Source organism: Rattus norvegicus, chromosome 17 (assembly GCF_021556685.1).
Source record: "Rattus norvegicus strain SHRSP/BbbUtx chromosome 17, alternate assembly SHRSP_T2T, whole genome shotgun sequence".
NCBI classification, from domain to species: domain Eukaryota; kingdom Metazoa; phylum Chordata; class Mammalia; order Rodentia; family Muridae; genus Rattus; species Rattus norvegicus.
Window position 1 is genome coordinate 41,682,671 of NC_141550.1, and position 20,377 is coordinate 41,703,047.

General features: G+C 40.6%; 4 protein-coding genes and 1 pseudogene across 5 annotated transcripts; 3 read left to right on the plus strand and 2 right to left on the minus strand.

Moving 5' to 3' along the window:
- The first annotated feature begins 372 nt into the window (after positions 1-372).
- Positions 373-4,254, plus strand: LOC120097727 (uncharacterized). 2 transcript variants are annotated; one of them, XM_087591844.1, is made up of 3 exons: positions 373-1,843; positions 3,813-3,867; positions 4,037-4,254. In XM_087591844.1, exon 1 carries the CDS (start codon positions 401-403, stop codon positions 809-811), a length of 411 nt encoding a protein of 136 aa, XP_087447970.1. In that variant the 5' UTR covers positions 373-400; the 3' UTR covers positions 812-1,843; positions 3,813-3,867; positions 4,037-4,254. The 2 variants fall into 2 exon arrangements, with proteins under 2 accessions (XP_087447970.1, XP_087447971.1); XM_087591845.1 differs by having other exon boundaries at positions 373-912.
- Positions 4,255-6,396: 2,142 nt separating this feature from the next.
- Positions 6,397-7,176, minus strand: H4f3 (H1.3 linker histone, cluster member). Its single transcript, NM_001408608.1, has one exon. The coding sequence runs from the start codon at positions 7,142-7,144 to the stop codon at positions 6,482-6,484; it is 663 nt and encodes a 220-aa protein (NP_001395537.1). The 5' UTR covers positions 7,145-7,176; the 3' UTR covers positions 6,397-6,481.
- A 3,362-nt stretch (positions 7,177-10,538) lies between these two features.
- On the plus strand, positions 10,539-11,084 carry H4f3-ps1 (H1.3 linker histone, cluster member, pseudogene 1; annotated as a pseudogene).
- A 4,550-nt stretch (positions 11,085-15,634) lies between these two features.
- Positions 15,635-16,334, minus strand: LOC148000148 (histone H3). Its single transcript, XM_087591703.1, has one exon. The coding sequence runs from the start codon at positions 16,311-16,313 to the stop codon at positions 15,903-15,905; it is 411 nt and encodes a 136-aa protein (XP_087447829.1). The 5' UTR covers positions 16,314-16,334; the 3' UTR covers positions 15,635-15,902.
- Positions 16,335-17,421: 1,087 nt separating this feature from the next.
- H2bc12l1 (H2B clustered histone 12 like 1) lies at positions 17,422-17,867 on the plus strand. Its single transcript, NM_001409090.1, has one exon. The coding sequence runs from the start codon at positions 17,446-17,448 to the stop codon at positions 17,824-17,826; it is 381 nt and encodes a 126-aa protein (NP_001396019.1). The 5' UTR covers positions 17,422-17,445; the 3' UTR covers positions 17,827-17,867.
- The last annotated feature ends 2,510 nt before the right edge of the window (positions 17,868-20,377 follow it).

A 20,377-nucleotide genomic window follows, 5' to 3' on the forward strand; every position in this document is an offset into this window, starting at 1 on the left:
TATATATGAGAAATAACTATCAGGAAAATGGCCAAGACAGGGAAATGGTTTAACTAAAATTGTGGAGCACTTTGTTCTGGAAACATGCTTTGTGTATAGTAAGTCCGGCTCATAACCGGAAGACGACACAAGAAACGCTCGTCCTTAAAATGTCTCCGGGCTTAAGTGTGTCACAGCCTTTTAGAGACTGATTTAAGGGAGCGGAATTACCACAGGTTATTTACCAATCAAAAGTTGCACTACAAGAGTCAGCCAATCCTAAATCCCTAGATGCACTTCCGCAAATTCCGACGGAAGTCTGAGTTGAGCTGGCCAGGGTCCAATCAGAGCGAAGTATTTCCAGCATAAATAGCAGCGGCGCTAGAGCACAACACCGGAATTTTTCTCTGCCGCATTTGTTATGGCCCGTACCAAGCAAACAGCTCGCAAGTCCACCGGCGGCAAGGCTCCGCGCAAGCAGCTGGCCACCAAGGCCGCCCGCAAGAGCGCCCCGGCCACCGGCGGCGTGAAGAAGCCCCACCGCTACCGTCCCGGCACCGTGGCTCTGCGCGAGATCCGGCGCTACCAGAAGTCGACCGAGCTGCTGATCCGCAAGCTGCCATTCCAGCGCCTGGTGCGCGAGATCGCGCAGGACTTCAAGACCGACCTTCGCTTCCAGAGCTCGGCAGTCATGGCCCTTCAGGAGGCCAGCGAGGCCTACCTTGTGGGTCTGTTTGAGGACACCAACCTATGCGCCATCCACGCCAAGCGTGTGACCATCATGCCCAAGGACATCCAGCTGGCTCGCCGTATCCGCGGTGAAAGAGCTTAAGTAGCATTCTTTCTATATTGGCACGTGATCTGAACTAAAAAAGGCTCTTTTAAGAGCCGCTTCCACTGTCCACAAGAGATGCTGTGGTGCTAGTTTGCAAGGTGTATGGCGGGACCACCCTCTTTCATTCAGCTCCCTTGTCTTTCTTGACCCGGATTAGCAACAGCACTCAGACCAGCTTGAGCTACCAGGGTTTGGGGGCAAGGGCTTTCATTGTGTTTTCCGTCTTAATTTTCTTTCAGGTTTCAGGCCTTAAAGTGACCAGGAAACATTTTAGTTACTCTGGTCACTAAACATTTTGATAGAATGTAGCACAGTTTTCGAAGGCAACAAAGCTTTTACCTTTTGGTTACTTGTTCTGTTTAGATTTTTTTCAAAGACTTTCTCCGTGTCTTCTAATTATACCAACACCTGGGTTACGGGCAGGCAAATCTCTGAACTAACCAACCTCTTGTAGCAAGTTACATTAAAAATAAATCCTAACATTTAAAAAAAAAATCTTTGAAAAGACTTAGAAGGAAGCTCAAGAACTATTTTTTATAGTTTAACCTGGGAAAGAATAGCAAGAAAACTAGTAAATATTGACTGGTATCTAAAGAAGAAAGTGATACTAGGAAGCAAATAACCATGCCCTTTCCCAGAAAGCAAGTTCAGCCATTGCTGAACAGCTGTAAAGAAGGTGGAAGGAATTCAGAGAAAACAGAATCCTGGACTATCAAATTCAAACAGGTTTGGGATTCTGGTCTGTGGCCAATAATGATAGAGGGGGGGAAAAAAGCCATGGTGGTACATGAGTTTAATCTACTCTTCTACTCCTCTGAGACTCCACCCCACCCCCTTGGCCAGCAGAGGGGCAGGCATGGTCTAGATAGAAAGTTCTGGTCAAGCCAGGAGTGCACAGTGTCTCTTGAGAAAAAAAAAGGCGGGGGAAACAGAGAGGAGAAAGAGAAAGGGGGTGAAAATGTTTCCTCTTCGAGTTTAAACTTAGAAAATACAGCAGTAAACATCATCCTAAAGAACCTACTGGAGCATGTAAGTGGATTATCCCATTAAGGCAATAATTTTTTTTCTCAGGTCTTTAAGACATCTTTAGGAAAACGAACTTTTGGGGGGAAAGGGGAACTGGAGGAGTCTCCTAGCAAAATAATAAATAAAAAATATTCTAAACTTTAGGCAAAATAAGAATGCCATGTTTCTACCCAAGGCCAGAGTTAGAAACATTAGAATTCATTCCTCTGGCAAAAGAGAGGTAGATTTCTCCCAGTGAGATTTAAAGAAACCCTGATACCTCCCTCCCTTCCCCCTCCCATCATCAGGGACGATGACTGACTTCAGTTGCTTCTAAACTTAATACCAATCTTGACAACCAATAAAAATAATAGTTGATGTTCAAATGCTTTTAGAATAAAGCATGAAATAATTCAATTAAAATCACAGGTGAATCTTGTAATATATGTGTACCTTTTTAAAACCCAAAACAACCCATAACATAACATTTTAAAATGTCTTTTACTATAACTAAGTTATTTTTATTCTTTATTACTTTATTTCCAACATGTAATAATATAAAAATGAATCTAAAAGTTCAGGCTTTCCAGCTAAAGAGATGCCTCATAGGTTAAGAACATTGACTACTATTACAGAGGTCAAGTTAATTTCCCTGAAACCACATAGTGGCTCACAACCATCTTTAATGGGATCTGATACCCTCTTCTGGTATAAAGACAGTGTACTCATATGCATAAAATGAATAAATAAATTTTCTAAAAAAAAAAAAAAACATGTTCAGTCTTTCACATTACAGGCTGAAATTTTCATTTGAAAAAAAAATGACATCGTAAACACTTCCAATTTTATGTATTTTCTCCCACATTGAAATTTATGAAAACTAATAACTATATCTAGGCTGCTCATCAGCACATACATACAGGTAGTGCCTACACTCTGATACTTCATCTAAAAGATGAAAATCTATGTAACAGAGTGAGAGATACAGAACGTTGTGTAGTCGTTTCAGGATTACAAGTATAAATTTTCTTTTAAAACCCTAAACTTAATCAGAAGATATGGAAGGTAACATGCCTATAATCCCAAAACTTTGGAAATTGAGGAGAAAGAACCAGAAATTGAAGATTATCCTTAGCTATATATCAAGTTTGAGTCTATCGTGAGTTAAGTAAGAAAGATCTGTCTCAAAATGAGACATTTAATCCCAAGACTGGTAAACAAAAAGCCAACACAGTCTATATCAGGAAGATATATAGATATCTATAGATAGATAGATAGATAGATAGATAGATAGATAGATAGAGATAGAGATACAGAGATAGAGATCGATAGATACATAGATACATACATAGATAGATAGATAGATAGATAGATAGATAGATAGATAGATAGATAGATAGATCTCCCAGGATATGTAATGATATCCTATCTCAAAATAAAATAATTGTAAGCTTCAACATAATATAATGAGCTAAGTTCAGAAGCAGCTTCAGAAATGAGAGTTCTTACCTTCCACACTCTCCTTTTTACACCTCCTCCCAAAGGAAGGTTTAAAAACAAGAATATCCCTTCCTCAATGTAAGAAAACCAGACCTAACTATTTTTCCCAAAGTAAGCAAAAACTACTAAAACATTCATCTTCACCAACCTCTTTGTCTTGCAGCTAGCAGTAACAATCATGATGATGATGATGAGGAGGAGGAGGAGGAGGATGGTGATTTTTAAAATGCTACAAACCTCCCTTATCCAAAAGCAGATCAAGATGAAGCATTACCACTTAGAGAGTTGTGTCCATACCCGAAAAAAGAATGTAACACAGGGCAAAGAAGTACTGGAAACAAATCTGGCTAGATTTCTGCATACATTATACCAGAAGTAAATTATATACACTCCCTACAGTCATAATTCTACACATTGGTATGTTTTAGGCAGCTGTGTCTCGCACATGCAGAAAATTAAAACAGTGTCTTTTTGTTGTTTTCTTTTTTTCTAGAAATTGAAACTTGAACCTGTGTCTGTAATGTCAAGGTGATATGAAAAGACAGCAGGTAAGGAAGGAATCTAGAGAGTAGTCCTCCACTGCACCTTTGCCCAGCTGATGTACAGGTGGGAAATTCAGGCAGTCTTTGCAGGTTTAGGGTTGCCCCTTGGATCAGATACCAAGACATTTTTCTGATATTTATATTGCTTTTCTCATTATCTTACCTCTTGTTGCAGAAGGATTCAAAAATGTCAAGGCCTGAAGCATTCTACCAGAGCCAGTCATGTGACAACACCTAGACTACAGGCAACTAAGCAAACAAATCATGGGCAGATCATGTATGAATATTCCTTCCCACAAAGTGAAGTTTTACTGTGAATAAAGAATATGCAGTTCCCCTGTAATCATGACCCTATCAGTGTTTTATTACTGAAGAATAAAATGTTTAAATTACCCATGGGCTGGAGTCCAAAGGTTCCTTTGCTATGTAAAACTACAAGATAACTTCATTTGTTAACACATCTTTTGTTATCATGGTATTTTCCATGACATTAACCCTTAATGATGGGTAAGAAAAGAGATGGTCCATAAATAGTCAACAGCTTTTTCTCACAGAAATAGTAGCAAAATGCAAGAAAATTCAAAAATACCATTTTGTTATTTTCCTGCATTTTCTAATCCATCTATACACAGTAATATTGATATTTCCCATATTGATTTTTTCCATTTTTTATGGACTCCCCAAATTTGAAGTGGCATGATTCAGCACATAAAGGGAGATGGCAAATTAAGACCATAGACAAGGTCAGAAAAATATTCAGTGTTCATAAAATTTTAATATATTGATATATTTATTATAAGTCTATAAATCCAATCTAATTCAGTTCATGGGATTTTGGAAATTCAAATACATTGACAAAGTAGAGGGAAACAAGGGAAAGATGAACTTGTATCTGCCTGGGATTAAAGGGCATTAACATGGCAATAGCATTTAAATCAGGTCTTAACCCACTGGAGTTAAGACAGTCCAATTCCTTTCTGTTGTACAGTCAATGAGAATGGCTGTGTTAAAGCTAAACACACATTCTTAAGACAATAACCTTTGAGGTCTTAAAATATTCAGGATGAGAAAAATAGTGACTATGATCATATTTTACCTGTGTTCTTACTGGGCATTCTTTAGCACCATCAGATAATGAACTCCAGCAGCACATAGAAGGAACACTCATAACATGATCTTCATTTGGAGACACAATAACTGCAGAGTATTCTACAAGCATCTGATTACACATACACTTTTGATATCTAGGCACTTCAAAATGTAGAAGGAAGTTACCCATCCTTTAATTTTTAAATGACATGAAAATCAAATTCAGTGCCTATCACTATAGCATTACCTGATCTGGAGTAGGGGTAGAGTGAGGAGTGAATTACACAAGCACTGGCCTGTGAAAGTCAAAATCCATCTTTTAGGAGCCTGTGTTCTTGCATCATATGGATCCCAGGGTTGAACTCAGGTCAAGCTTTAACTACTATCCTCTGAAGGAAATGCTAGATTGAAATGACTCATAAGGATACAATAGACGTGATAGGTTATACTGTTGCAGTTGTGCTCTGACCTACACACACACACACACACACACACACACACACACACACACACACACACGGACTTTTGTACTTTAAATAATGAAATGGAAATAACATTCACCAAATCTGGGTCACCTTCCTTCGGGGTACGTTAGTTTGATCTGTGTTTTTGTTTGTGTGTTTGTTTTGCTCCGTATTGTTTGCCCAAATTTGATAAGTCAAGTCGCAAGCCAAACCTACCAAAATAATTTTCCTTCGAGTTCTCAGTCTACTTACTGGTCTACCCACAAAATAAGGGAGAACAGATAAGCTCAGAACAATGTATGGGGAAGGAAAGTACAGAACTGCCAAAGTTGTTCGATTTCTTTACTAAAACGCAAGCACGTATTAGAAAAGCTTCCACGCTTAAAGTGACATGTGATCAGTCCCTAAAAACTCCGGCTAAACCTTTGGGAAATCGTAGCTCTTTAATTTCTCTGCCAACACAAAAATTAAAAACATGTCAGCCTCTCACTCTTAGGGCTGAATTCCGTAACTCTGAAGTGAGCAGAGGCGGGAGCAGAGAAAAAAGTGTCAGCCAGCGTCACAGTATAAACCTAAGTCTTAATATCACAATCTCTGATTGGTGCAACGTTTCACAACCGTGACTGAGGGGACGGCTTGATTGGATGATTCTCAAAACAAGTCTGTATACGGGTTGGAAAGGAAAACTTAAAAACTGCAACTAGAGCCTTTAACTATTGCCGGATTTGCTTCCTGAAATGTCCCTGTGCATAGCGCCTAGGCGCCAGAAGTGAGGGCTTCCCAACAAGCTCTGAGCTTAAATATAACAATGTTCACAGCTCAGTACTATTACTTTGGACAGAAGCCAAAATGGAGCGGAAAATGACAACCTACCATAGACTTGAAAAGGTCCAGAATGCTTTTACCCACACCACCCAAAGTGGAGTACAGAATTAGCTGGCCTCAGACCATAGCCGACTGAGGAAACCTATAATAACCTTACCAGAAAAAGCTCAGCTCTTTTGAATGGGATCTGTAGGTGGCTCTGAAAAGAGCCGTTTGAGATTTTCAAAGCAGGACGCGCCACTCTACTTCTTGCGAGGAGCGGCCTTTTTTGCCTTGTTGGCCTTCGGCTTAGAAGCCTTAGGCTTAGTAGCCTTTGCCTTAGGAGCCTTGGCCTTGGCTGGACTCTTGGCTGCCTTCTTGGGCTTAGCTGCCTTCACCTTCTTCGGGCTCTTGGAAACTTTCTTGGCGCCGGCAGTAGCCCCGGGCTTCTTGGCTTTCTTAGGGGTCTTCTTGGTCTTCCTGGGTGTGGCGGAACCGGTAGCCTTTTTGGGCTTCTTGGCTGAGCCCGCAGGCTTCTTTGCCTTGGCCGCCCCTACTTTCTTTGCTTTGGGCTTGGCCTCGCCAGAAGACGCCTTCTTGTTGAGTTTGAAGGAGCCGGAGGCGCCGGTGCCCTTGGTCTGCACCAGAATGCCCTTGCTCACCAGGCTCTTCAGGCCGAGCTTGATGCGGCTGTTGTTCTTCTCCACGTCGTAGCCGGCGGCTGCCAGCGCCTTCTTAAGCGCAGCTAGGGACACGCCGCTGCGCTCCTTGGAAGCAGCCACAGCCTTGGTGATGAGCTCGGACACCGGGGGCCCAGACGCCTTGCGCTTCCCAGCTGCGGAGCTGGTCTTCTTGGCCTTCTTCTTAACAGGTGTCTTCTCCACAGGTGCGGGAGCAGCGGGAGCAGCAGGAGCTGTTTCAGACATGTTTCAAGCCTTACTTGTAAAGCAAAACGTACGCACAGTCAGAGAAGGTTGTTCCTAGTGCTGCAGGCTCTGGGTTTATATAGAGAGTAGCTGCGTGGTGATTGGTTCCCTGCGCCGTGCGCCGTGCGCCGCGCTGCCAGCGAAAGGATCTTCGGCTTTGCCTTGTCGCTGTGTTTGTTGCCCCTCAAAAAAGAATAAAAATATAGGCAATATGGGCACGAAATAATTAGGAACTTGGAGGAATCTGATCCGAGAGCCTATAGGCTACATTCTTGCCTTAATTTGTAGAGCTATATTCAAAATCGGCACCCAGAAACTTCTCTGATTGCCCCAACTCTCTTTCAAACTTGACGAAAATTGGGACAACTTTAAGGTTTTCCTTAAAAATACTATTTCTCTCGCAGTCGTTGGCAAACTTTTGTTCCAGGAGATGGTTCTGCACATTCTTATCCTTTCAGAACTCCGTGGAATAACTTGTTTTCATGGAAATATGTAGGGAAATTTGCGTTTTTCGAGAAAGCAACAACACAGAAGGTCCCAGGGCTATTTACACCAAGCTGTAGGAATTGGCACTAGATGGGAAAGTTGTGGGAGTCGGGGGAATGATTATTGTGGAAATATCGATTGTTTTTTTTTTTTTAAGGTATCTGAAATACCATTGTGTAATTCCCGTTCGGTTTTCGTGTTTTAGTGGTTTAGCCATTTTCTGGAGGAGAGATGAGTATGTGCCATCCCTCTTATAGATCAACTCAAACCACATGTTTTTAGATTCAGTAAAATAGTGGACACCAACTCCCACATTTACAGAAAAACGATCCGTAGGTTAAAAAAAACAAACAAAAACACAGAAGTTTAGCAACTGGGAGATGAGGAACAGTGAAATATAACATGACTTGACAATTAATTCCGTGTTTAGAGTACACTGTTACACAGCTATATTATACATGGTGTTTTGGGACACTGTGTTATACATCTGTTTCCCCTTGACAATACATATCGTAGCATTCTCTACATGTTTCCTCTTTTTAAATAATTTGAACTTTAATATTAAAAATGTGCAGAATTTGAAGGAAACTCTGCCTTTTAATTTCTATAATAGATGCTGACCTTATTACATATATTAAATATGTATTACAGTCTTTCACAAGCAAAACAGATAGTGGCTTGTATCCACAGAAGGACTTAAAACATTGCAGAGTCAGTTTATCATTATGATAACTACAGCAAGAACACCGTTCCTGAAAACGTGATCAACAGTGGGACTACAAACTTGAACCATAGGCTTCACTCATTTCCACTTCTTACTTTGGAGGCTAATATCACAAATGTGATTTTGATCTTGACTCCAAAGTATAATTACATCCTGAAAAACAGCAGGTTATTTTCTGTAGTAAAGCTTACACTATTTTTGTAGAATTAAAAACAGGTGATAGAATTCCTAAGACATGTGATAGCCATGAAACTTATGGCTTTGTCCTCTTCTCTCAATTTTGTGATAGATAAGCACATCCACACAAATGCACACCATTACCATAGTAACAACCAAGAGATAACAGTCTCATGAGTTATTCTACAGGACATGTTCTTGGGCATTCTAATGCCTAGAGACTTTCAAATCTACAGGAAGGAGTGGTTGTATAACATAAAAATCATCATGGTCGTGGTGGTTCATGCCTTTAATCCAAGTACCTGGAAGGCAGAAGCAGGTGGCTATCTGAAATTAAGGCCAGTCTACAGACCAAGTTCCAGGACAGCTATGGCTACCCGAAGAAACCAAACCCTGTTTCAGAAGGAAAGTAAGAATACTAAGAAGATAGGTAGCAAGAAAAGAAATGTCGAAGGGGACAAAGACAAATTTAGTTAAGGCAAATGTGCTCCAAAGGACTATGAGAAGTTAGAGTTAGCAACTTTATAACCCTTCCTGTTGACATTACATGAAGATACTGGCAACTTAAAACTCACATCCAAGTACAAACAGTCTGTATTAATTTCATTTTCTAAACCGGGCACTTTTAAATATTTAAATCCCCCCTCCCCTGCTTTCTCTCTCCCCTCTGTAATATCATTTAATTGTGTGTGGAAGCTGAATAGCATCTTGGATACTTGAAGAGTATTCTAAGTCCTCCCTGTTTTTAGAAAGGCCCATTCTCCAGTGTGCAATTCATTCCCAACCACAGTGTACACAACTGAAACTGTGGTTAACAAGTTTCAGGACAAGAACAATGCAACTGGAATATGGCTGCTTCACCAGGATACCAGGCAGCAGCTAGGAATATGCTGAGCTGATGTCACATCACACACACACACACCCCCCCCCCCCCCGCCTGAATTTAGTTTCCTCCTAAGTGGCCTTTGAGTTCCTTAGGTGGGTAGAGGAATCAATCCACTGTGCTATTTAAACCCACTCTTTCCACACTAGTTTTGCCATTCTGCTATTTAAGGCGAATGGGGTGGAAGACTGGTGAGTTCCTGGAAAGAAGCATAGGAGAACTCAATGGGTTCATTGGGATGAGCCAAATCCTATGCACAGCCTGAGTACTTGGAAGTTACTTTTAATAATTTTTCTCTACCATTATCATTGAAACGTCTTACACAAGCAGTAGCCAAAGCACTTCTTCAGGATGACCTCTATCTAGACAAGGATGGGGCTCAAAGCAGTTGAAACTAAAAAGGTGGATAGCAAGGCCATGAGACAAAGAATCCTCCCCAGCAACAATAGCGTTTAGTAAGATTAGATCTCCAACCCCAAGCAAGTCTCCATCTTCCAGTTCAAACAGCATCTTATAAGATGGGAAACTGTATATTCAATTAATACTAGCTTCCTCTGCAGAAATTTGAAAATGGAGCTGTATGCAGGCCTCTGAGAAATGCAAAGCGCTTCATAACAAATGAGATTTAATAATGCTTGCAAAATTTTAGACTTTACATATATAAATGTTCCAATTAAAGGTAATCGTGCTGTACTATACCCGGTTTTGTAGATAATTGTATGGTTACAACATCCTTTTTACATATGATGAGTGGCTAGGAGAGTTATAAATTATAGACTGTCAGAACCCACAAGTACGCTCCTTAAGGACACAAACTAGTGACTAAGAACTCAAAGAGAAGAGTGGCAAACTCATATTCCCCTCACCACAGCGCCTGTGCCTTCCACCAGGCAATCGGAGTCAGCCAGTGAGGTAGAGAAACAGATACAGAAACACCTTCCCGCCCGCGCCTTTTCAGTCCTCTAAAAGGTCTGCTATCGTCAGATAGATAGATAGATAGATAGATAGATAGATAGATAGATAGATAGATAGATAGATAGATAGACAGATAGACAGACAGACAGATCGATCGATCTCAACTGCAGAGGGCGCTTGACGAACTTCAACGTTTAGTGTTCTTAACCATGTCTGGTCGCGGAAAGGGTGGGGCAAGGGTCTGGGCAAAGGGGGCGCTAAGCGCCACCGCAAAGTCCTGCGCGACAACATACAGGGCATCACTAAGCCCGCCATCCGCCGCCTGGCCCGGAGCGGAGGAGTGAAGCGCATCTCCGGCCTCATCTACGAGGAGACCCGCGGTGTGCTGAAGGTGTTCCTGGAGAACGTGATCGGTGACGCCGTCACCTACACGGAGCACGCCAAGCGCAAGACCGTCACTGCCATGGATGTGGTCTACGCTCTCAAACGCCAGGGCCACACGCTCTACGGCTTCGGCGGCTAAGCTAAACAGATTTTAACTTTGTGTAAAGGCCCTTTTTAGGGCCACCCACTTTATCATAAAGAGCTGCTTGCATTTCTCAATCTTCCCTTCTCTTAACGGTCCCTAAAGTTCAAAATGGCGGCGGAGACAGAAGACTCAGGTGGTTAAGAGCTAGATTCTGGGAATGCTTACCCAGTACAACATCAATTCCAGGCAAGCTCTACTGCTCTTTCCCCCAGTACTTCTGCTGAGATTTACTCCCTTAAAACTATAAAAATGGGAAGGATTCTTTTGAAGATATGATAAAGAGCTGTTGTTTTGCTAACCTGTATCCTTTCCCCTGTGTCCTTGATAAAACCTTTGGTTTCCTTGCTGGGCTGAAGGTCAATTGAGGCTGCCAGGTACCCTTGACAACGTTGCTCCAGAGTGAAAATTCTCGTTTTCAGCAAATAGACTTACTCATAATTTCTAGTTGTTACTAATCAACTTAGCCTTGTTAACCCTGTTGTGAGCCAAGCTTTCCACATTGAGATGGATTCAACTACTAAATGACTTGACTGCTCCCAACTTTACAACTCTTGCTACTCATGAGTTCTCAAACCACCCCAGCGGTCAAACTGATGGTCCGAAAGCACACTAGTGATCCTGTTTGCTACTCCTAACTTAGCAATGTCAAGATGGCCTGCTTTACTGGCACATATCCTGTTTTTCACATTCTTCTGTTTGCTTTCTGGGTCCTATTCAAACTATAGTAATGATGAGTTATCCATCCTCTATGATAAATGTACACATGCAAGTCCTTCTGCAGGGGGTTAGGGTATACTGCCATCATTCATTCACCCTTTTCATCAATACATCAGAGTAACCACAGAGGCCTTACATGGTGCCTGTGTTCTAAGTATCTTAAGTTACCCTGCAGTGTTTTTTAAGCAACTTAAAAAATTGTTTTCATCTCATTTGTACAAAGATAAAATTGTCTTAACTGATCATCCTGTATCTAAAAAAATAAAACCCAAACTCCTGTATTTTATCTGACATCTGTCTCACTTCCAAGACTTCATCCTTAACCCTAAATTATACTCCTGACTAATCTGAACAACAAATTTTTTTTTCCAAATGAAATTGCCATCCGTACACATGAGGTTTGTCTGCTATCATAAAAACGTAAAGTCTTTTTCAACCTGAACCTTTCTATCTGGCCCAAGTACTGCCAGTGCCAATTATAGAACCTAACAACACAGTAGTTACTCAGGACAAATAAAATTAAAAGCTATAAACACAAAACTGGCTTCCCTCTATATATCTCTGGCCTCCAATATAACAATTAGATTTTGACGAAGTATTTGATCAAGAATACCCATGTAGAGGGATTGGGGATTTAGCTTAGTCGTAGAGCGCTTGCCTAGCAAGCGCAAGGCCCTAGGTTCGGTCCCCAGCTCCAAAAAAAAAAAAAAAAAAAAAGAAAAGAAAAAGAAAAAGAAAAAGAAAAGAATACCCATGTAGTATAACAGTTACATAGAAAACCTTAGCTTTGAAGAAAAACACTTTTTAAATCCTTTCAGCCTAGTAGAGTTTAAATATAATCTGTAAACAATTCACCATCTAATCAGACTGACTAGAAAGAGCTTTCTCTGAGAAAATCTCAGCTTCAATTCTAAGCAGCAAGCTGACCCCCAAAGCCCTTGCTCTCTGTCTGAAGCTTTTGTCTATGAGTCCACATTCTAGACATAACATCCACTTTTATGTTTGATAACATCAATATTCTTATTTATAAATTCTGTACAGTGTGATGAAACTCAGTTTATTCCCCATGAGCCTGAACAAGGGGACAGTATAAGAAGAAAATCTGACAGGATTAAGTATACTTAGTTTACTCTGGGTCTAATAAGTCAAACGGGTCAAGCAGGCAAGATGAAATGATGGTCGCTGTCATCTGTTCTGTGTGTCAGTGTCTTAAGAGTCTGGCATCTATGTGTTTGAACTTGGTAAGCAGCAACTGTGACACTTCTGGGTCATTTCTACATTTGGCATAAAATTAATGATACTGTTAGATGCTAAGGTTTATTTAGTATGGCAAGCATTAGTTTACAATGGTACCTAACTCAAAAGCAAGTAGCAAATTGGCTCTCAGGCCAAGCTTGCAGCTTGCAGTTTGTTTGTTGCTTGGTGTGTTTTGGGGTTTTTTTTGTTTTTTTTTTTTTTTTTTTTTTTTTTTTTTTTTGGTTTTTTTTTTTTTTTTTTTTTTTGGTTTTTTGTGTGGGGGGGGGGGGTTGCTGTTGTTCCCGTTAATTTTTATTTTAATGTACTCAGCCAAAACAGCAAATAATTGGTTTTTGTTAAAAAGCAAAACAACAGAATAGTTTTTAATGATACAGAATCAAGGTCTCTGCCTGCCTGCTGCAAATCTGTTATTAGCTACAAAAGGCAATTCCATTTTAGCCAATTACACATCGGTATTACATTGTTACATGATACTTTATTTACTACACACAAATAATAAAACCTAGCTATTCCTCACCATAACATCTAACTTAATCCTGTTATCATTTATGTGCTCTACACTTGTTTATAATAAATTCTCCTTGTTCAATACTGCTGGGCCTGCTTGCCACCCTTACATCCCTGTTCTCCCTCTCTATAGTATATAGTACAGTATATTATAGCATAGTATAGCACAGTACAGTATTGTTTGCTGACCCTTGTTATATCTTAATCTGGCATCTTTGCTGACCTTTGCTAATGTTGTCTGAAATACCGTTTATAGATCCACCCACTCCAGCTCATGCCTTGGAGCAGCAAATGATGAAGCTTCTAACGTCTCCCAAAGGTAGACCTTTTATACTTATGCGCTCAAAGGATCTCTCTCTCTCTCTCTCTCTCTCTCTCTCTCTCTCTCTCTCTCTTTCTCTCCCCCCTCTCTCCTCCCTCATTATTGCTCTAAAGAGTTTCTAACACACAATTTGGTCATTCTTTTAAGATGCCTCAAATTTTTTAATAAAAATAATGAATAAATTCAAATATGTAAATGTATCATCTACCATCTAACTACTGAAAAGGGGTGCACGCACATGCTCCCATGTGTGACTTACTGGTCTAAATCATTTGAAAGTAAATTTCAGACAGTCGTCATGAAACTTTGCCCCTGAATACTTGAACATGAACCTCCCAAGAAAAAGGGAATTTTCCCTATAATCTTCACAGATGACTGAAAAAATAAGACTTAAAAAAAAAAAATTACATGCTATCCAATTCACATCTCTTTTCTCTGTTAAAATCTTACTATTCTTTAGAGCCAGAATCCAATTAACTATTTGATCTGGTTACTATATTGTTTAAGTCTGTTTTAAACTTGAACTATATGCCACACAGATACTATTTCTTTTTTTAAAGACAAGGTCTCTCTCAACTGGCCATTTTGTTAAAAGTTCACCTTGAACTGATTCCTGTTTCCACCTCCCAACTTCTAGAATTATAGACATATACCACCATGAATGATCCCAATATACATGGCTGAAGAAGTAAGCTAGTATAACTCTCTGCCAACTGAGCTAGAACCCTAACCTCACTTCTTTTAATGACAAGGTTTTTTAAAGAAACAAGTGTCACGTAGAACATTTCATGTCCTGGATACTACTATCTGTTCCTCTTAAGCTGATATTTAACAGGTTTCTTTATTTACAGTAAATTATCAGATTGAAAACGGTGAGGATCAATATTTTTCTTGTTTCTTTGTAAACTGTTTTTTCTCTGTAGCTCTGGCTGGCCTTTAACTAAACCCATTGACTATGCTGACCTGAACTAAGATTTGCTTGCCTCTCTCTCTCTGCCTCTGCTATCCAAATGCTGGGCCTAAAGCTGAGTGCCACCAAACTGGACAAGGTTATATTTCTAATAAAGTGGCGTTAGGTTACCATCTGAACAAAAGGGAAGAAAGTTATATTTGACAGTCTCAATAGCAAAGACTGGGAGTACTTAATATACGCAAGTATAGTTAGTACCCTAAAGACATCCCAGTGCATAGGAAGTCTAAGGAACATCACTACGGAATGAAACAAGGCTGCTCAAGTAAGACCCTGTTAGCAAAAACAAAACAAAATTTAAAAAAGGGTTAAATGATTAACTACCTCTAATTGTTGATAAAGTAGATGTAAGCAGAAACACTAACAAAACCCTCATTTCTTTAACAAGTCACCCTTAGGTCACACTAGAAGTGAGGTGTAAATTCTTAAAAGTGCGCAGCCCTGAAAAGACTCTTTTTGCAGATACTGGCCTCAAAACCTACAGCTCATCTCCAGAGCTTGGACCACTTCCATGACTTTGACAATCTGGTACTCTGTATGCTATCCAGAAACTCACCCTGTTCATCTCCTAGTACGAAGGACCTTAGTTATGAGCTTAGTGATACACTGGATGTTGTCTCATCTCCCTTGCCCAGGCCTTTCCCGCCCTAGCCCAGACCAGACCTGTAGTACAAAAGGAAAACTCACTATGCTGTTACTTAGGACTAACCCCTCGGATAACTTTGTGGACCTTATTCAAAACAGGCAATAAAATGAGGAAAAGCACTCTCTCCCTCTTGTCCACGGATGAAAGTAACTAAGTTTATTTAGGCACATCATGTGAAAAAACCCTTGGATTATAGGCCTGTTTAACGAATCTTTAAATGCAGCTACTCTGATTACTTGCCGTACTTAGCCTTACTTAAAGACAGATGTAGGCAGATTAATTTGTAACAGTGGAAAGAAACAGCTGACTCAGCTTCGTAAAACAAGAGTTGCTTAGCGCTTGGAGACTTGGTACAAGCTTGTTAAGCCTCAATCTATAAAACAGACGACCAAGTAGAGCAGAGCAAGACAAGGCAGGGACGGGGAAAAGCAGTTTTAATAAGGAACATTACACTTTTACCACGAGGACAGATACAAGTTGTGTACGGAAAAGAGACTAGTAAACGGGGATGGCAGGGGTTATTAAACACCTTTACTCATGGTGTCAGTTATGGAACAGCACTTTTCATAGAAATGTGTGGGTGGCTCTGAAAAGAGCCTTTGGGTTTGTGGCTTTTCGTACAAAATTAAGCTCTCTCGCCACGAATACGGCGAGCCAGCTGGATGTCCTTGGGCATGATGGTCACACGCTTGGCGTGGATGGCGCACAGGTTGGTGTCCTCAAACAGACCCACAAGGTAGGCCTCGCTCGCTTCCTGTAGGGCCATGACGGCCGAACTCTGGAAGCGCAGGTCGGTCTTGAAGTCCTGAGCGATCTCGCGCACCAGGCGCTGGAACGGCAGCTTGCGGATCAGCAGCTCGGTGGACTTCTGGTAGCGCCGGATCTCGCGCAGAGCCACGGTGCCGGGACGGTAGCGATGGGGCTTCTTCACGCCGCCGGTGGCCGGGGCGCTTTTACGAGCGGCCTTAGTAGCCAGCTGCTTTCGCGGGGCCTTGCCGCCGGTAGACTTGCGAGCGGTCTGCTTAGTACGAGCCATAGCAGCCAAGAGATAAGCAACATGAAAGAAGGGTTGTGGGATTGTATTTATAGAGGCTAGACATTCCTGATTGGTTGAAATCTTCAAATGCTCCTATACGGAAGTACTCTGTAATTGGATAACAGCTCTCAACTTTAAATTTGTGACCAATAGAAATCTACTTTATTATCTCGCTCACTCTTTTTTGTTGAATATAGCTTTCTCCAGACATTGTTGCCCTTAAGTACTTTAATTGTTACATTTTGCTTTAGAAAACCTAATAAGAGATACTATGTAGATTTCGGCGATTCCAGAGTGGTTCCAAGTGTTACTTTTTGAATTTGGTTACCCGAACTGAGTTTTTTTCTTTTTCCTTAAATTATATTTGAGATGAAAGGGAGCAGTTTACTGTCCGGATCAAAATGAAATCGAACAAGCACGCACAACTTTGTATAACTTTTAATGAGTTCATGAGTTTTACAAATGTCTTAGCATGAGTAAACCTAGTTATCTTCAGAAAAACATTAGCATGATTTCTAGTAAATTTATACAAGGTTCATTTAAATTGCACTATTGTCGCAGCGCGTCAGTAGCTGTGAGGATTCTTGGGCCAAATGAAAAGCATGTCCACTTTAATCCGGACTGTACAATAATTCCAGAAGTTCGCACTATTGTATGTGATGTCTTCCATATGAGTCCTTCATAGACTACAGGAAATCACCCTTACATGAATCTAGAATTTACATATCAATTTTATGTTTAGGGGGACAGAATTTATTGATACTACTGACAAAATAACTTTTAAAAGTAAAAACTTTTCCTTTAGCACAGTATCCACATGTCAACTTTTTCCTAAAAAATTTTATTTCGTTGTTTTCAGAATATGACGCCCTTACCTAAACTTAGCCAATCAAAAGAAAGAAAGATGAGACTTCATTTGAATAGATCCTCTGTAACTTCGGTCCGCCTCTCCTTCAGGATATACATCCAATTAACCGGTGAGCGAATGTGCTTCCTTTCATTGGACAGTTAGTGCATGACGTCTGCAGACTCTCTGACAAGAACAGTCACAGCTTTGTTTAAATAACAGGAAGAACCCGAGAACTCCCAACAACTCTTTCTGTTCCTTCTTGGTGTTCACACTCTGTTGACGATGCCTGAGCCTGCCAAGTCCGCCCCCGCCCCGAAGAAGGGCTCCAAGAAGGCCGTTACCAAGGCCCAGAAGAAGGACGGCAAGAAGCGCAAGCGCAGCCGCAAGGAGAGCTACTCGGTGTACGTGTACAAGGTGCTGAAGCAAGTGCACCCGGATACCGGAATCTCTTCCAAGGCCATGGGCATCATGAACTCGTTCGTGAACGACATCTTCGAGCGCATCGCGGGAGAGGCGTCGCGCCTGGCGCATTACAACAAGCGCTCGACCATCACGTCCCGGGAGATCCAGACGGCCGTGCGCCTGCTGCTGCCCGGGGAGCTGGCCAAGCACGCGGTGTCCGAGGGCACCAAGGCGGTCACCAAGTACACCAGCTCCAAGTGAGCTCACAACAGATCCAAAGGCTCTTTTCAGAGCCACTAAGATTTCAAAATTGAAGCTTTAATACTGATTTATTATTCAAAGGGGTATAGCTGACTTTATCTGCGTGATTATGTGTACAATTCTTAAAAGGTTAAGTTAATCACAGAAGAGACATTTCCCGTCACCGGTGTATTCTGTGTGGTCTACTTAAATATGTTTTGAACTAAGCACAAGGATCCTAAGAACCCTGTCATACCTGGGTCCGGGATTTGAGTCTCAAGACCAAACATCCAGTGGTTCAGTTACCCAGTACAAAGGAAGTCTATGATTTGCCAAATAGCCTTTAGTGAAGTGTCTAACTGAAACTCCAAATAGCCTGGGTATGGTGTTTTTGTTTAGGGATTAAGTGAGTACAACTTAGAACAGGAGAATCATGAACCAGATTTTAGGGCCACTTTTAAAAGCTGTGTAAGTGCATGCAACTTGCACTTATTTTTGTTTATATAAATATCTTTACTGAGGTTTAAGTGTACATGCCATGTGGCTTCATTTTGGGATGACCAGACAACATGTTTCATAAGATGTATATGATAATCAAGATTTATAAATTCCTAAGGTCCACTCATTTTCACTAATTTGTCTAGCTTGTTTGCCTTTTAAGTTTTAGCCATTTATATAATGAACTAAGAAATACAAAAAGACTACAATGGCCTACAGTGGCACACTATAAAAGAATTAGTAAAATTGTAATTCCCTCTGTGGACTGTATGTATGATTAAAGGTTTTATTTTGATACTGGAAGAGTGTCAATACTAAATTGTGATTTTTATTTATTTATTTATTTTTGGAATAAACCTAAAGTCTTGGTTTTATGAAATCTGCTACATCATTGTAAACTCTTAAGGATAAGATGGTACGACGTAACTTAGAATTGATCAAAGCCTTTAATGTGTTCAGAACTATACTTGCTAAGTACTAATGCAATTAATTACAGGAATAGCTTTATTTAGCCTCCTGTATTTGTTTTCAAAGTTAAGCCTAAAACAAGTAACTAAAAGCAAGCAAAGTTTGACTATTTAGATACACTTTATATAGGTACTCTTCAAAAACTTCAAAGATGTCTAGAATATAGCATTTAAGGGTTTTTAATAAAAAATGCCTTTCATGATAGACACATCAGTTCCTGGCAGTACCCCTAATCAACTCCAAAGATAATGGATACAGAAGAATTTCTATCTGTAGCTTGTTTTAAATGTGGCAAAGCTGACCAATGAGCAAAACCTAACCTGTACATCAACTGCTGACAGTACACTGTCCAAACTGTGGACTAACAGGGCACTGGGGAATTGATTGCTTCAATCTGCTAGGCAACAGGAAAACTCCGTTGGATCTTCTGGGTCAAAACTCTTGCTGCTCTTCACCTACCACAAAGGAACCTAGGGTTCCAGGTATCAGATAGGTCTCTGTTATTTTTAATAGACTCGGAAGCTGTTTGATCTGTACTTCTAGTTCACCCTTCTGGGGTCTCTGATGGGGCTGACACTAGCTATACTAGTGAAAACTTTGTCAGCAACCAATGATTCAGCTGCCTTCTCCATTCTCTCCATGTGTAACAATCAGGCCTCGGGCCTCACTCCCCTATAGCTGCTACTATCTCGGTCTAGATACAGTTTACCCTGTTACCAGACTGAGAAAAGAGATAAACTTACAAAACAGATTTCATTTAAAGGAACCCACTTCTCAGGGGCTACTTCCAGTAAACCTGTGGCTTGTGGTAAATAATTGCATAGGAAAAATGTGTAAAGTTTATGTAAGGTCTGAGGATATGAAAGCTTACTTTGGAAGAGTCTAAGAAATTGTTTTAGGGTCTAAGGAGGTGTTTTAAGGTATGTACATTCAAGCTATAACTTGTTAGTAAATGCAAGTTATAAAGGTTGAAACTTAAATGGTGATAAAGAAAGTGATTTAAGGTATATAAATATACTGAAAAATGCTTTAGATTTCTTTGCCTCACTAGGCTACTAAAAGACTTCAAAAATTCAGTTTTAACATTAGTCCGTGGAATTCTGATAAACTATTCTAGTCTAGCTATGGCAAAGCACTAGTCACAAGCTCAAAGTTTAAATTTCCCTTGGTTGTCTTTTAAGTATAGACTTAAAGGTACTTGCGCTAAAAATGTCTCTGATTTGTATACTCTTCTGGAGAGAGGGAAGAAGTTGCACTTTCACAGTCTGTATTCATCCTGAAATAAAGAGCAAGTGAGCTTTTCTTCCCTCTGCTCAAATAAAGGGTCTCTCCCTGAGCTCTCCTTAAATCTCCCACTGTGATGCAAAGAGGTGAGTTTACTTCCTTTTCTACAATGTGGGTTTCAGCACAGATTACAAACAATGATAATGCTAGCATGTCTAAGATTTATCTCTTTGTAAACCCTTTAAGATCTAGGGAATCAACTTGAATCCACCTTTCATGAGTCAAATGGACTCCAGATAAGTACCCCATCAGTCAACAGTTTAAGATCCCCCACCTTTTGCCTATTTCTGAGGGTGGGTTCCTTCCCCACTTCCCTGGTCTT

What these genes read in the sequence shown, in the direction of transcription:
- LOC120097727 (XM_087591844.1), top strand. Translation starts at nt 401, where the DNA reads ATGGCCCGTACCAAGCAAACAGCTCGCAAGTCCACCGGCGGCAAGGCT.
- H4f3 (NM_001408608.1), bottom strand. Translation starts at nt 7,144, where the DNA reads ATGTCTGAAACAGCTCCTGCTGCTCCCGCTGCTCCCGCACCTGTGGAG.
- LOC148000148 (XM_087591703.1), bottom strand. Translation starts at nt 16,313, where the DNA reads ATGGCTCGTACTAAGCAGACCGCTCGCAAGTCTACCGGCGGCAAGGCC.
- H2bc12l1 (NM_001409090.1), top strand. Translation starts at nt 17,446, where the DNA reads ATGCCTGAGCCTGCCAAGTCCGCCCCCGCCCCGAAGAAGGGCTCCAAG.